Raw genomic sequence first — 11,861 nt, 5'->3', positions numbered from 1 at the left:
GGGCACTGCGACTCGCAAGTGGACATGGCAGCATCCACAACCCGCCCTGTCTATCCCATCCACCAACGAAGCTGTCAGCCCTCCCACCCCTGCCCCTGTCCCTGTCCGACACGAGGTGCACGACACGAGATAGGGGGCCCACCCGCCGGCTCATTAAAGTGATTTTTCGTCCTTTATTTAGTACTGCTGCAGGAGGGAGAGGATGGGGGCTTTGATTTTGTGGAAAGTTTACTTGTTCTGTAGATAACCTGGTAAACTACGTTACTACTGTTATCTAACTTTTGTAAGCAGTGAGTTTACCTGATTATTATTACGGTGTAAGTATATACGGAGAACTCCGTCTGCGCATCTTGAAAACTCTCGTAATCAACCCTTTTTACCGTGCCGACAAAGGAGGGAAAGGGAGTTGGGACCGGGGGTTCAAACGCACGTCGTGGAATTAACTCACATCGTGCACTCAGATCCCGAATCTTCGGGGCGTGCGAAGTTTATTTTCAGCCATCTGACATTGACTTTTTCCCTTCCCTTCTCAAGGTAGAAAAAAGAGAGAGAAGAGACACACAGCCCTCTCTGCGAAACGGTGAAAATCGTGTCGCGAATTCCGGCATTACCACGGTTGTACGCCGAGATACCCTTGTCCAAATAGTCCGAGATGTCCTTTGTCTACGACTTCGTAGTGTTCTCTAGGAAGAAGATCCTCCGGCTCTTTGGATGCCAGACGGGTAATTATCGTCGACTTACAATAATAAATCAATAGATTCAATAGAGGCACCATTTCGTTAACATAGCGCCAAAAAAGGCGCAAATTCAATCCTCTGCCGTCCTCACGGGACCAGGTTGAACGGCTCATTGTGCGCCGCGACCGATCGACACTTGTCAGGGGCTTCTGCGACTGGCATGTTCTGCCGAGGGATCATGATGCGTTGGTTCCTGGAATAATCGGGGCAGGCCTCGCCACCACGATGTCGACCCAGAAGATAGTTTTTTTTCCCTCTTGGTTGTTCCTGGTTCTCTTACGTGAGTCTTGCTTGCGGTACCGTAGGAATGAGGTTGAATAAGCGAGGAAAGCAGGATCAAAAATGAATTGAACCAGAGTAGAGATTTTAAAGGAATGGTTCTTGAAATTGGATATCGATTCAGAGTCGTCATCGTTATATTCTCGTTTCAAAGTGACTCGCATGGATATCCGAGTGGGAGAAGCTGACTGGTCATTACATCCTTACAGGGGGTTTTTACCAGCATACTGCAGATGGTATTATTTCGTCTTCAATTTGCCGTTTTACAGCGCGCCAGAATAGAACAGAATCTCCCTGCCACCAACACTTTGAACCGCCATGGTTTACCTTATTTTACATAGTCTCCAAAGTCCCCCGATTCGGAAACAGTACTGTATAACCATATTCGACTATCTGCATAGCTACCTACAGTAGGAACCGTCACGGCTGGATGGACAATGACAAGATGGCACGATAGTCGTCGAACATCCTGCATCTGTCTCGGGATCCAATCATAAATGCCAGGCCGTGGCCATGGGCGGCACGCACATTTCAGGCAGCCATGGACAGTCGTTTGTGTCCCTGGTTATAAAGCACTCGGGGGTCGGGGAATCTGATGTCAGTACGGGAGAAGATATGTATTTTACATACAGTCCGACCTTTCGTACGGAATCTCCAAGAAGAGAAGGTGAGAGTGTGGTATTTTTGCAAATCATCAATACGATAGAATTACCACGATCGCCGAAACTGGAAACCATTTGGCAAACTCATTCTGCAAACAGCCCGCCGTCCACGGTCGGCACTCACTGTGAACCGTTGCTCTGGTGCTATAGGATTTCCCTGGTACGAGCAATCACATGGGATCGTTCATCATATTTGCCAGATACATAATTATAGATATTATTTTTATATCGACTTGGCGATGGTTCGTGGTTGTGCTGGCGAAGATCCGAAACCCCATGACGCGGCTGGTGTACCAACGGGGAAAAGAGTTTTTGCAGACTACTCCGAGACTGTAGGATAATCTGTTTCATTATGTGGCATGAGTATTTTGGATTGTTGAATTCAACATCCACGATATTATTCATAAATCATAATACAAGTCATTTCATGATCATTAGAATTATCATCAAATATGATATTCCAACTTGATTCAAGGATCCGGTGTACGGATGATGAACTTTGATTTGCCTGATAGTCATTCCCGAGTCCATGGTTCAAGCGGTTACGTGGTGGCACGTTCAAAGTAAACTCCTCGAACCTACTTTCTGAGTAGTAAGTCTCCCGATTATGATTGATGAGCACTCGTTCCGCCGTGCGCCGTAATTCCGTGGCCAAAGATGCCCTATCCATCATACTACACTTTTAGTCCTACCATTATTACTGGACGACGTGCGAAGGTTCGTCAAGAACCATGTCCTCTATCTATCGCGGACTTGGCATTGCGCGGTGTACCACTCCTCCCCGACCGACTTGTTTTGCATTCCTTCTTGCGCTCCACTTGTTCACCGCGTACCTGGAGACTGGAGTGTCTCCGCCGTGCTGTCAGGTCCCGTCGCATTCAGCCCCAGCCTACGACTGTCATCATGTCGTGGGCTTAAGGTTTTCTTTGTGCTTTTTCCCGTCTACCTTGACATAGATAAACCCCTTTCGACTTTTGTAGTTTTTTTCTTTCTGCTTACCAGCGACTAGCGAGTCTGCACATAGACCGTCATCAACCCGGTAGACATCCGAGGACCTTGGAAGGTACACGCAAAGCGCTAGCCGGTCCTGGCCCGGTCGCTCGACAAAAATCGACTAGGCTCGAGTCAACAATAACAGCGCTTGGCCTATGAGGTGAGTGGCGCTCCCGATCCTCTCGTCCGCTGGAGGCTGGGTAAAGCCATGATTGGCTGCAGGGGATACTGAAACTCGGCGATCCGAACTTGGCTTCCAGGTGCTTTCCGGCCTGTGCCGGGCCAAAGGCTCATCACTTGGAGTCGGATGAGCTTTAGTTAACACGGGTTGGGGTTGGTTTCCGTCGGAAGAGGGATTTTCATCTGTTTAAACGTATTTTTTTTTTCTGGGATTTTTATTTTCTACATACGATGGTGTGCGTTGTCGCGTTGTCTTGCCTATGAGGGCGAGCTACATATCCGAGCTGCTGAATGGTCATTATCATTATTCTTATTTAGTTATTCTTGCTAGTTACCGCCATTGCCCTCGTGATGTCTTGTGGGTTCGGCCGAGATAGACAAAAGGTTTCGGCTGGCGGTGTAGTAGTTGCTCGAGTAGGAGGGACTAGCTTGCTATATACTCGGTACTGTGCTCCATAATACAAGCGCCATATGGAGCAGTAGTTCGAAGCATGAAGCTATACCACCGAAACTAGACTGGTGGCTTGTCGATGGGGACAAAGACTAACTGAGGAGAGGGAGACGAGAGAGGGCCTAGAGGGGAGGAAAAGAGGGGCATGATCGACGATGCCATCTGGCATCCAAGGCCGCTATTTCGCAGTATTGCAATAATCGGCATAGACCTATGATGCCGCCCGAGACTAACTAGCATCCCGGCTATCATAGCTTAAACAGCCCTCTGAAGACTCCGTTCGGATAGCCCTACTGGCGGGGAACTGCTGGTCGTCATAAGGGGGCAAGGGATGCCAGGAACCAAGCTTTACGCGAAGCGAAATGCCACCTTAATAATGAATTTGCTGTCGATCCCACTTAAGTGGATTGGGGAGATCTCGGGAGTCTGTGGTAGCGATTTGTTCTGCAGCCGAGTCACCGACGAAAGAAGAAGCTGTTTATACGGTGATGTATACGTTTTGGAAGGTTCATACACGGCGATACTCCGGAGAACGCGAGTCAAACTCGTCCATAGATTGGGTCAATGCAAACTCACAAATACAATAATACGATGTACTACTATACTATAGTTCACTAATGTATGAACAATGATGGCCCAAAGACACGAAGTTTTAGAACAGCCTCACCGCAAACAGCCTCACCGTAGTTTGCGGAAAGAGCCACTATCTCGTGGACCGAACCATCTTCGGCCCCTCTCACTTTCCTTTTCCTGTTCCAATTGTTCTGGTGGCTTTCCCCCTTTGGGAGTGGGACCCCCTTCAACTCCCGGCCCCGTTGCCGACTAACAAACACTATAACTAATAACAACTCAAACTATGACTACGAAATGCTACTTCATGACGCCGCATTTATTAGTTTTCTGCGAGACTGCCTAAACTAGACAGTCTTTCCTCACCTCTCAGATTCAACACACCGTGATCGTGCAGTAGTTGTCGAGCCACGCGCCGAAATGTCTGTGCCGGAAATCACCCGGCGTGTTCAGTTGGAACATTCGCCCGGATGAATGAAGAAGGTTAAGCGAGGGGCAGCTTTCCGAGGGGTTTTGAGCTTGGGCCGTTTCTGTCATACACGACTGTAGTCTGTTATGTGTCGACAAATTTACGCCAAAAACTATTGGTAGAAAAAAAGTATTTTCTTGATAATTACAGTAGAGAATATTGTTGATACCACTATGGCTATGATTTTCAATTGCTCGGGCAAACTTTTTAGCAGAGCCAGACGGTCAGTTTCCGTGGCTCTTGTGGCTGCTACTAAATAATGTAAATAAAATATTCAACGAATACTTGAACGCGGTTGTCGTCGGCGAACGCCAAGGATTCTGATAGTTTAGCGGGAAAATTTGCAAAAGTCACGCGGTGGAAGGGCGATGGTCAGATCCGATCAAATTTTGAATTTCTGCAGAACCCTGGTCGAAGCCTTTCGCCAGGTCCACAATCGAAGCGGGAGAAGCTCTTGCGAATTTCTGCGGTGGAGCATGGAGGGGCCAGGGAGTCAGGGACTAGGGAGGGACCATCAATTGTACCAAGTACAGAGTCACATAAATGTACAACGCCGCAACAACATTAGATACACATTCTGTTGGTTGGTATACTCTACGTAGGAATTCGATTTCCGGGTATCGTCTCCCGGACCGGAGCAGCCTACCGAACTAAGACACCGTTTCGACTGATTCCCGTCGCTCTACCCCCTCGGTTGAAATCATACCTGAAACCTTAGGTAAGAACCGAGGGTCGAGATTGTTCGGGGGCAAAAGTCCCAGTCTCGAGCCACCACGAAAGGTCAACCCGCATTTATCACCCAAAACCTACGCCCGTAATTGCAAAAATAAAATAATCATAAAATAATACAGCGAAACTCGGAGCCTATGTGAGGCCACGGAAGTAGCCACGCCACCCAATGGCAGCGCCCCATTCGACGTGGCGGGACAACCCCAACATTCCTCATCCTTCTCATCCCTCAAATCACGTTAACGACTAAGAACGGGTGCTGGGTCAAACTCAACCGCAAGTAATCAGATACAGGAGTAGCTGCTGTAGCTCGAGACGCTAGAATTTGCGGAACCCAAGGCCCAAGCCCCTCTCTGTGGTGCTGGGCCCCGTTATTATGCAGCTGGGTGAGATCCGGGTCGAGGGGTTCTTGGGGGGAAGATACAGGGGGGATAACCGGGAGTCGGAGCGTACGATTAGCTGCAAGGCCATGGGCGGCTACGGCGCATCCGTGAAAGTATGTAGGGCGACGACGCAGGGCCGTTACAGAACGGTCGGACAGAAGTGCCAGAAAAACAATGAAGAATAGTCTTGTTATCTTTTGATCCCGTTGTCAACAATATCTAGTTGTAGATATTCACTACTGAGTAAGTATTGAAGAATACGGAATATATGTTTACTGATTCCTATCTCCGTAGAGGTACTCCCTCACAACAGCAAATCCCTCCCGCATGCAGCGGAATTCGGCATGCAGGATTGTCGAGGAAATGGGCTAGAATTGGCACAATGCACAATGAGGCCTGCGCACCGCGAGCTAGCTTTCCCTCGGAACGAATGACGTGCTTCCTCGGGAGATCAGTGCGAACCGCGACGATTGACCAGGGATTATTGTTTATTTAGACAGGAGAGAGAGAGAGAGAGTACACACGGTAGTAAAGAAGTACGTTCTGCACTCGTTAGCCTTCTACATAAGATAGCAACATAGGCCTCGAGCTCCTCGAACTTGGACCTCGCATCAAAGACCAATAAGTAGCCCACAACCAAGACGCGCTGCTCGAGCACCCTCCTAGCTCTTCCCTGCTAGCCTATCCCGACCCAAGCCCCCCCCGTCTAATCCTGATCCCAATCCCAGATAAGTAACCCGCGCAATCCCCGTCCAAACCCCTCTTGCTCGAGGATTTGGACTTTTGGAGTTGTCCGTGCAATGGGGCGTGCATCTCCCTGCATGAGATGTGTGATCTGTTTACCTGCGGGGCTGTCAAGCCACTGCGGAGCCCGACAGCAGGCGTCGAGGAGCCAGGGCCCAGGGGTGTGAGCAACCAACCCACTTCTCCAACTGGCTTACTCCAGTGCGGGAGGGGAGGGAAGTATAGTTGATCAGATTACGGTTTAGCACGGGAGGAGGCTAGATTGGGCAGTTAAATACTCCGTGCATCTCACTACTAAATGTTCAGTTAATTTGTCCAAACAAAACAAAGCGCTTTTGCTAGGCATTGGCTTAGGATCTACGGTACATGATTGAATGGAGTTTGTAAAAAAAAAAAAAAAAAGGGGATTCTTCAAATCTGACACGTTGAATGATTGGTGGCATGACAGAAAATATCGAGTGAAGAAATGCAATTGATCACCTACCGAGTTAAGAAAGTACCACCTTGATGTTAGTGCTGAATGCAAGCGCCGCGATCGGGGTGCGCGGATTTCGACTCGAGTAGTTATGTTTGACCAGCCCTGAACGCAGCATGTGGCAATAATGGAATAAACCATGCGGGAGACTTGTTTTCCCCAGGAAAGATCCTCATCGGGTTGGTATTAATGTCCGTTCTCCAGTACCAGTACCCTGTAGCCCTGTCGCTGGGGTCTGAGTCGAGGTCTGGACATAGGACAAAAGGACGGAGTACAGTCCACGACGGACGTAGTAGTGTGTACCTGGTCAGCGCATATTGCTGTGCCAAATCGGATAACATGATGTATCTTCCGATCGCCATTCGTCCACGAGTCACTAAGAATAATCTTATAACCCCTGCTTTGGGCTGGTACAGTCAGAGGCCAGCACCGTTGAGGGAAGTGACCTATCGAGAGCAGCGAAAAGGGATATTGCATTACCCTAGATGGATGGCGGGTGACGAGCTCTTAGTAAGAGTGATCATTTTAACTAACTTAACTAACTAGTTAACTTAGTTATCACTATGGTTTGTTGTATGATACTATTCCTCATAAAGATTCTAGATCGAAATCCATATTTAAATCAACATGTTACTCCTCTGGACTGGATGCATTTCGGCCGCTGCCAGGACACGTAGACTGGCTGTTCGCGGCCATTCCTGGCCAGGGCGGTCTTCGGAAGACTGCCGGGCATATCGTCATCGCTGCCCGCGAAACCCGCCAACTCGCGCAGCCCGAGGTCAGTTCTGTATTCCGCATACTCGGAATAATCTACTCAACATAATGGATAGTGTCTCAGTTTGAGATGGTTCGGTTACTGCCTTCTTCTCTACGCTATGATATTGCTATGAATATTGTGAATAGATTCTGGTATATTCTCTCTTATGTTCCAAGTTCTTCTCTCCTTTCGGGCTGGGTAACATTGGTAATCAAATAACCAGCCGAGAGGCGGTCCAGAAAGTGCCCGTCCCATGATTCGATGATCATTTCAGGTTCGCCCTTAGGCCAGACATACGTAAGCGGTGGTATCGGCCTGGTAATAGATTACCCGTAATTTTGCAATTCTCGATTTCTCCAATTCTCGCCTTCCGACTTTTCCTCGCCTCTTTGCCTCCCCAAGGAGAGTGATCGACCGTTTCACTGGTTTTCATTACTTTGGTTACCCTTTTGTATGGCCTGCCCAGTCTTTGGTCGTCGGCCACTCGAATTTTTTCATTATTCTATTTTCAGTTTTTTTTTTTCTTTCTCATCTTTTTTTTGGGTTCATTTTTTTTCCCTCTTTGCGTATTTTTTCTTACCTGAACCTTGGCCGCCCCCCCAATTAATCCAGTCCCCCCCCAATTTCTCCCCGTCCACGATCGAACTGTCTGTCCAGAGATTTTCTTCTTTCCTTCTCATCCTCCCACCCCTTCAATCTTCCTTTCCCATCTTCATCAACTCTCCCCTGACTCGGTCCTTTTCGATCACTCCGATTCCTTTATTTCATTCCCCCTTTTCCATCAAATTCCTGGCCCATTGCCTTCGTCCTGCTCGTCTTGACGCGCGAAGCAGATCTGACTAGTTGTTGTGCTGCGAGACCCACTTGCACGCCCGCTTCCCTGGTGGATACAGAACCCATCGACGGTGACAACGTGCGGATAACACACCAAGTTCCCACACGACTCTGACCTGGTGGGTGACCGTGGGGAATCGACTCCGATCAAGCCTTTCTTTCTTTCTTCACTCCTCCAACCTTCTGACGCTCATCTCTTCTTAGTGGAGTCAGATCCTGCCATTGAGGCCCTTTCCTTCCCCCGTGACCTTCAAATCAGCCCTCGCCCTTTCCGCCTCGGGAAAATTTCAGTTAAGATCCAACAAGGAGCTCCTTGAGTTTTTTCGAGTGAAAGAAAAAAAAACGCGAAGGAAGTTAGGAATTATCGAGATCGACGTGTTCGATGATTACTGCGTGATCTCAACGCCTCACAAATTCCAATCCAACCTCTCTCTCTCCTCCTCCTCGCGAAAACCAACCTTCTCCCATCCCTCGTCGACCCCGTTTGGACCGAAATACGATGGATCCTCGTTCGCACCCTTCGCGTCCCCCGTCTACCAGCCTACCCCAGGGCGCCACGCCCCTGTCATCGACACCCATCACCAGCATGCCGATGCCTCAGTACTCGATGCAGCCCCAGTATTCGGTCTCCCAGCCGCATACGCTGCCTCCCCCTCCAGCCGCATCATACTCAGTCGCCCGCGCCGCACCCCTACATGGGCCAGCCGTACCGACCGGACCTGTCGCGATTCCCCGCATCGACTCACGACGTGTACGGGGCCTCGACCGCCCCTATCATGCCGCACACGACTGTCGGTAGTCATTCGCCGTCGTTCCTTGCCCACCCTAACCACCAGACACAGGCCCATCATACCCAGTCCTACCCTCCGCCTCCCAGCGGGTTGCCTCCCACGTCTGGCGCGCAGAGCTACCCGCAGCCTATTGCTCCCGCGCCCCCACGCGACCGTCGGGACTTCAATGGCATGCCTTCCGGTGCCTTCAGCTACTCTGATGGCAAGTCCTGGGGCATGACACCTGACGTGAATGGCGCCAATGGTTCGCCATACGGACCTCCTAAGGATCAGCCACGTACGCAGGTCGTGGGCTCTCAGGGCCGCCGTGGTATCCTGCCGAGTGTTCCGGGCCGCGCGACCCCGGTGGCCAACGGTGTCAATGGCTCCGCAAAGAGCACCACCATTCCCGCCAAGGATGCCGATGGAAAGTTCCCTTGCCCGCACTGCAACAAGACCTACCTGCACGCGAAGCACCTGAAGCGTCATCTGCTGCGCCGTAAGTTACCTTCCCCAGATTGGTTCCCCCCGAGTTCTGTCATCGGAATTTATCAAAGGACATTCGGCTAATGACGCGTCGCCCTGCTTTACAGACACTGGTGATCGTCCCTACATGTGTGTTCTCTGCAAAGACACTTTCTCCCGCAGTGATATCTTGAAGCGTCACTTCCAGAAGTGCTCGATCCGTCGCGGCAACCCTACCGGCGCGACCCACCTGTCGCACCCTCACGCTCATCTCAAGCGTTCACAGCAACAGGCAGCCGCTGCGTCGGCGGCAGCGGCCAACACCGCTAAGCCTCTTCAGGATGAAGTCAGTAATTCCGTCCCATCTTCCAATGGCGTTATGAGTGCGCAGTTCGGCGATGGGGCCGTGAATGGCAACGGGTTGGCCGGTGGCCGTCCCGGATTCACGGACCAGCAGCATCATCATCTGGGATACGCGATCGCGCCGGTCAATGGCATGAACCGTGGTCCTGGTGACCACGCGTTCGCCGATCAGGCCGCGGCACGAAACTCCTGGATGGCTGCCCCCAAGCAGAATCCGTATCTCATGCACCACCCCGGTGCTGAAGCCCATGGCCAGCAACTGAGTGTTGATCGTCCTCTTGAACAGGTAAAGCCCCTGGTCATTCCTGACCACAAGTACCCGGTGATGCCCGGTCACCCCACGAGTCAACCCGGTGTTGACTGGACGACCTTCCAGCACGGTGCCGACAACGGTTACATGAACCCCGTCTTCCCCCACTCCATGGCGACCGGCCAGGAGTCGATCCACGCCCCTGTCGACGCCGACCGCAAGTTCTATCCCGCCACGACCGCGGGTGGCCCCGAAAGCGGTATGAACGGTCTGTACCTAGCCTCGACTACACTGGGCGGTGATGGTAAGTGATGAACACGAGAAAATGATATCCCGAAGTCTGTTGCTAATGTGATTTGGTCATTTGCAGGTACCGTCCAGCCCGCGAGACAGTAAACGGGCTCCTCCGATCAGAATGCAACACGATGAAACACAAGGAGAAACGAAAGGCGTCTCAGAATTTCTTGTCATGCAAAGTACCAACTGGTCTAGACTCGTCTTCTGATCCTGTCCGGCTCCGCTTGACCTAGGCTACAAGTAAAAACCTGAGTGGTGCTTCCTTCGCCGAGGTGTGTTGGGCGTGCCCCGTTTTCCGCTTTCCTTCGATGATTTCATTATACTTTGTTACCGTGCATCCTTGATGGGGTTCTCTTTTTCAATCATCCTTATCCAACTTTCCATCCTCTTTTTTTTATGTCTCCACTTCTTTCCCTTGGTTATCCGATTGACCGAATTACGGATCCCATCCGGTGTGGGACCGCATTTCTCTTTCTTCTGCTTTCGGGCGAGTTTGTTTTGTCCAAACCTGGTGGGTTGAAATTGCGAGTCTTGGGTTGTTTCTTTATCTCCCCGATGAGTGGGGCAGATGGTCTGGCGGGGTGGCTTCGTTCGGCGTCCACAAATTATAGACATGGGCATGTGTTGTTCTTTTTTGCGCGAAATATTGACAACCAGAAAGAGAAAAGCTTCTTTTTTTATCTTTTTGCAGGGAAAGGCTATTGTCGAAATTACCAGTGTTTCAACATTGTGTTTTTACCTTGTTTCAACTGTGCCAGTGGTTTTTTGTTTGTTTCTTTTTCTATTTCTCTTGTCTTCTCGCTGTGCTGTGCTTTCGTTGAATTGTTTCCTTTTCATTATTATCTTTTTTCCTTTCTCTCATTGTCGGGACTCGAGTCTTCTCCTTGGAGGGATGCGAACCCTTGTCCCCGATGCATCTGCATGGCCTGGTTCCTGTAAGTAGGGTTGGCACGGCACGGACATATGCTTCGGGCTCCTGGAGGTGTGATTTAGGGAGGGGGATGTGCTATTTTTCCTTGTCATTCAGGAGGGATCCTGTTCTACTTTGAAAAGCATCTATTAGAAATAGACCCGATGAACTGTTCTTGATATACTAGCTATTGTTAGAATCCCGGGACGTGCGTAGCATGCATAGAATAGGCTAGTTTGCAGGTGGCTGCGGGATATGCGATTCCGAGATCTTCCTGTATGCATGTTCGTGTGTAGATGTTTCAATGTAGCGTGTATTGTCCATGGACTATGTCGTGTTATATAGTCAAGCGCAGCCTTGTACACCGTCACCATCACCATCACCATAAACCATGGCCAACTCCCCCGTCCATTATGGTTACCCCTCATCAACACGCTAGTTCCCCAGTGCCCCCAGTGCTAGTCCAAATCCAACTGGAACCTTTTTGTCTTTCCCGAAAACTTCCTGCTCGACGTCATCTCCATAATCCCCCGCATCTGATTG

The 11,861-nt window shown here is 50.2% G+C and overlaps 2 protein-coding genes across 2 annotated transcripts; both read left to right on the top strand.

The window, feature by feature from the left end:
• Window positions 1-5,446: 5,446 nt before the first annotated feature.
• N7458_009572 (uncharacterized protein) lies at window positions 5,447-5,825 on the top strand (the record flags this gene model as incomplete). The annotated part of the gene is made up of 2 exons (XM_056912954.1): window positions 5,447-5,566; window positions 5,748-5,825. 2 exons carry the CDS (start codon window positions 5,447-5,449, stop codon window positions 5,823-5,825), a joined length of 198 nt encoding a protein of 65 aa, XP_056761803.1.
• Window positions 5,826-8,762: 2,937 nt separating this feature from the next.
• On the top strand, window positions 8,763-10,507 carry N7458_009571 (C2H2-type zinc finger protein; the record flags this gene model as incomplete). The annotated part of the gene is made up of 4 exons (XM_056912953.1): window positions 8,763-9,014; window positions 9,106-9,532; window positions 9,627-10,415; window positions 10,482-10,507. 4 exons carry the CDS (start codon window positions 8,763-8,765, stop codon window positions 10,505-10,507), a joined length of 1,494 nt encoding a protein of 497 aa, XP_056761802.1.
• Between the last annotated feature and the right edge of the window lie 1,354 nt (window positions 10,508-11,861).

This window comes from Penicillium daleae, assembly GCF_028827525.1.
Source record: "Penicillium daleae strain IBT 16125 chromosome Unknown utg000008l_segment0_segment0, whole genome shotgun sequence".
Taxonomy (NCBI): Eukaryota; Fungi; Ascomycota; class Eurotiomycetes; order Eurotiales; family Aspergillaceae; genus Penicillium; species Penicillium daleae.
The sequence above is the reverse complement of the archived record's forward strand: the minus strand, read 5'-3'. Positions and strand labels throughout refer to the sequence as shown.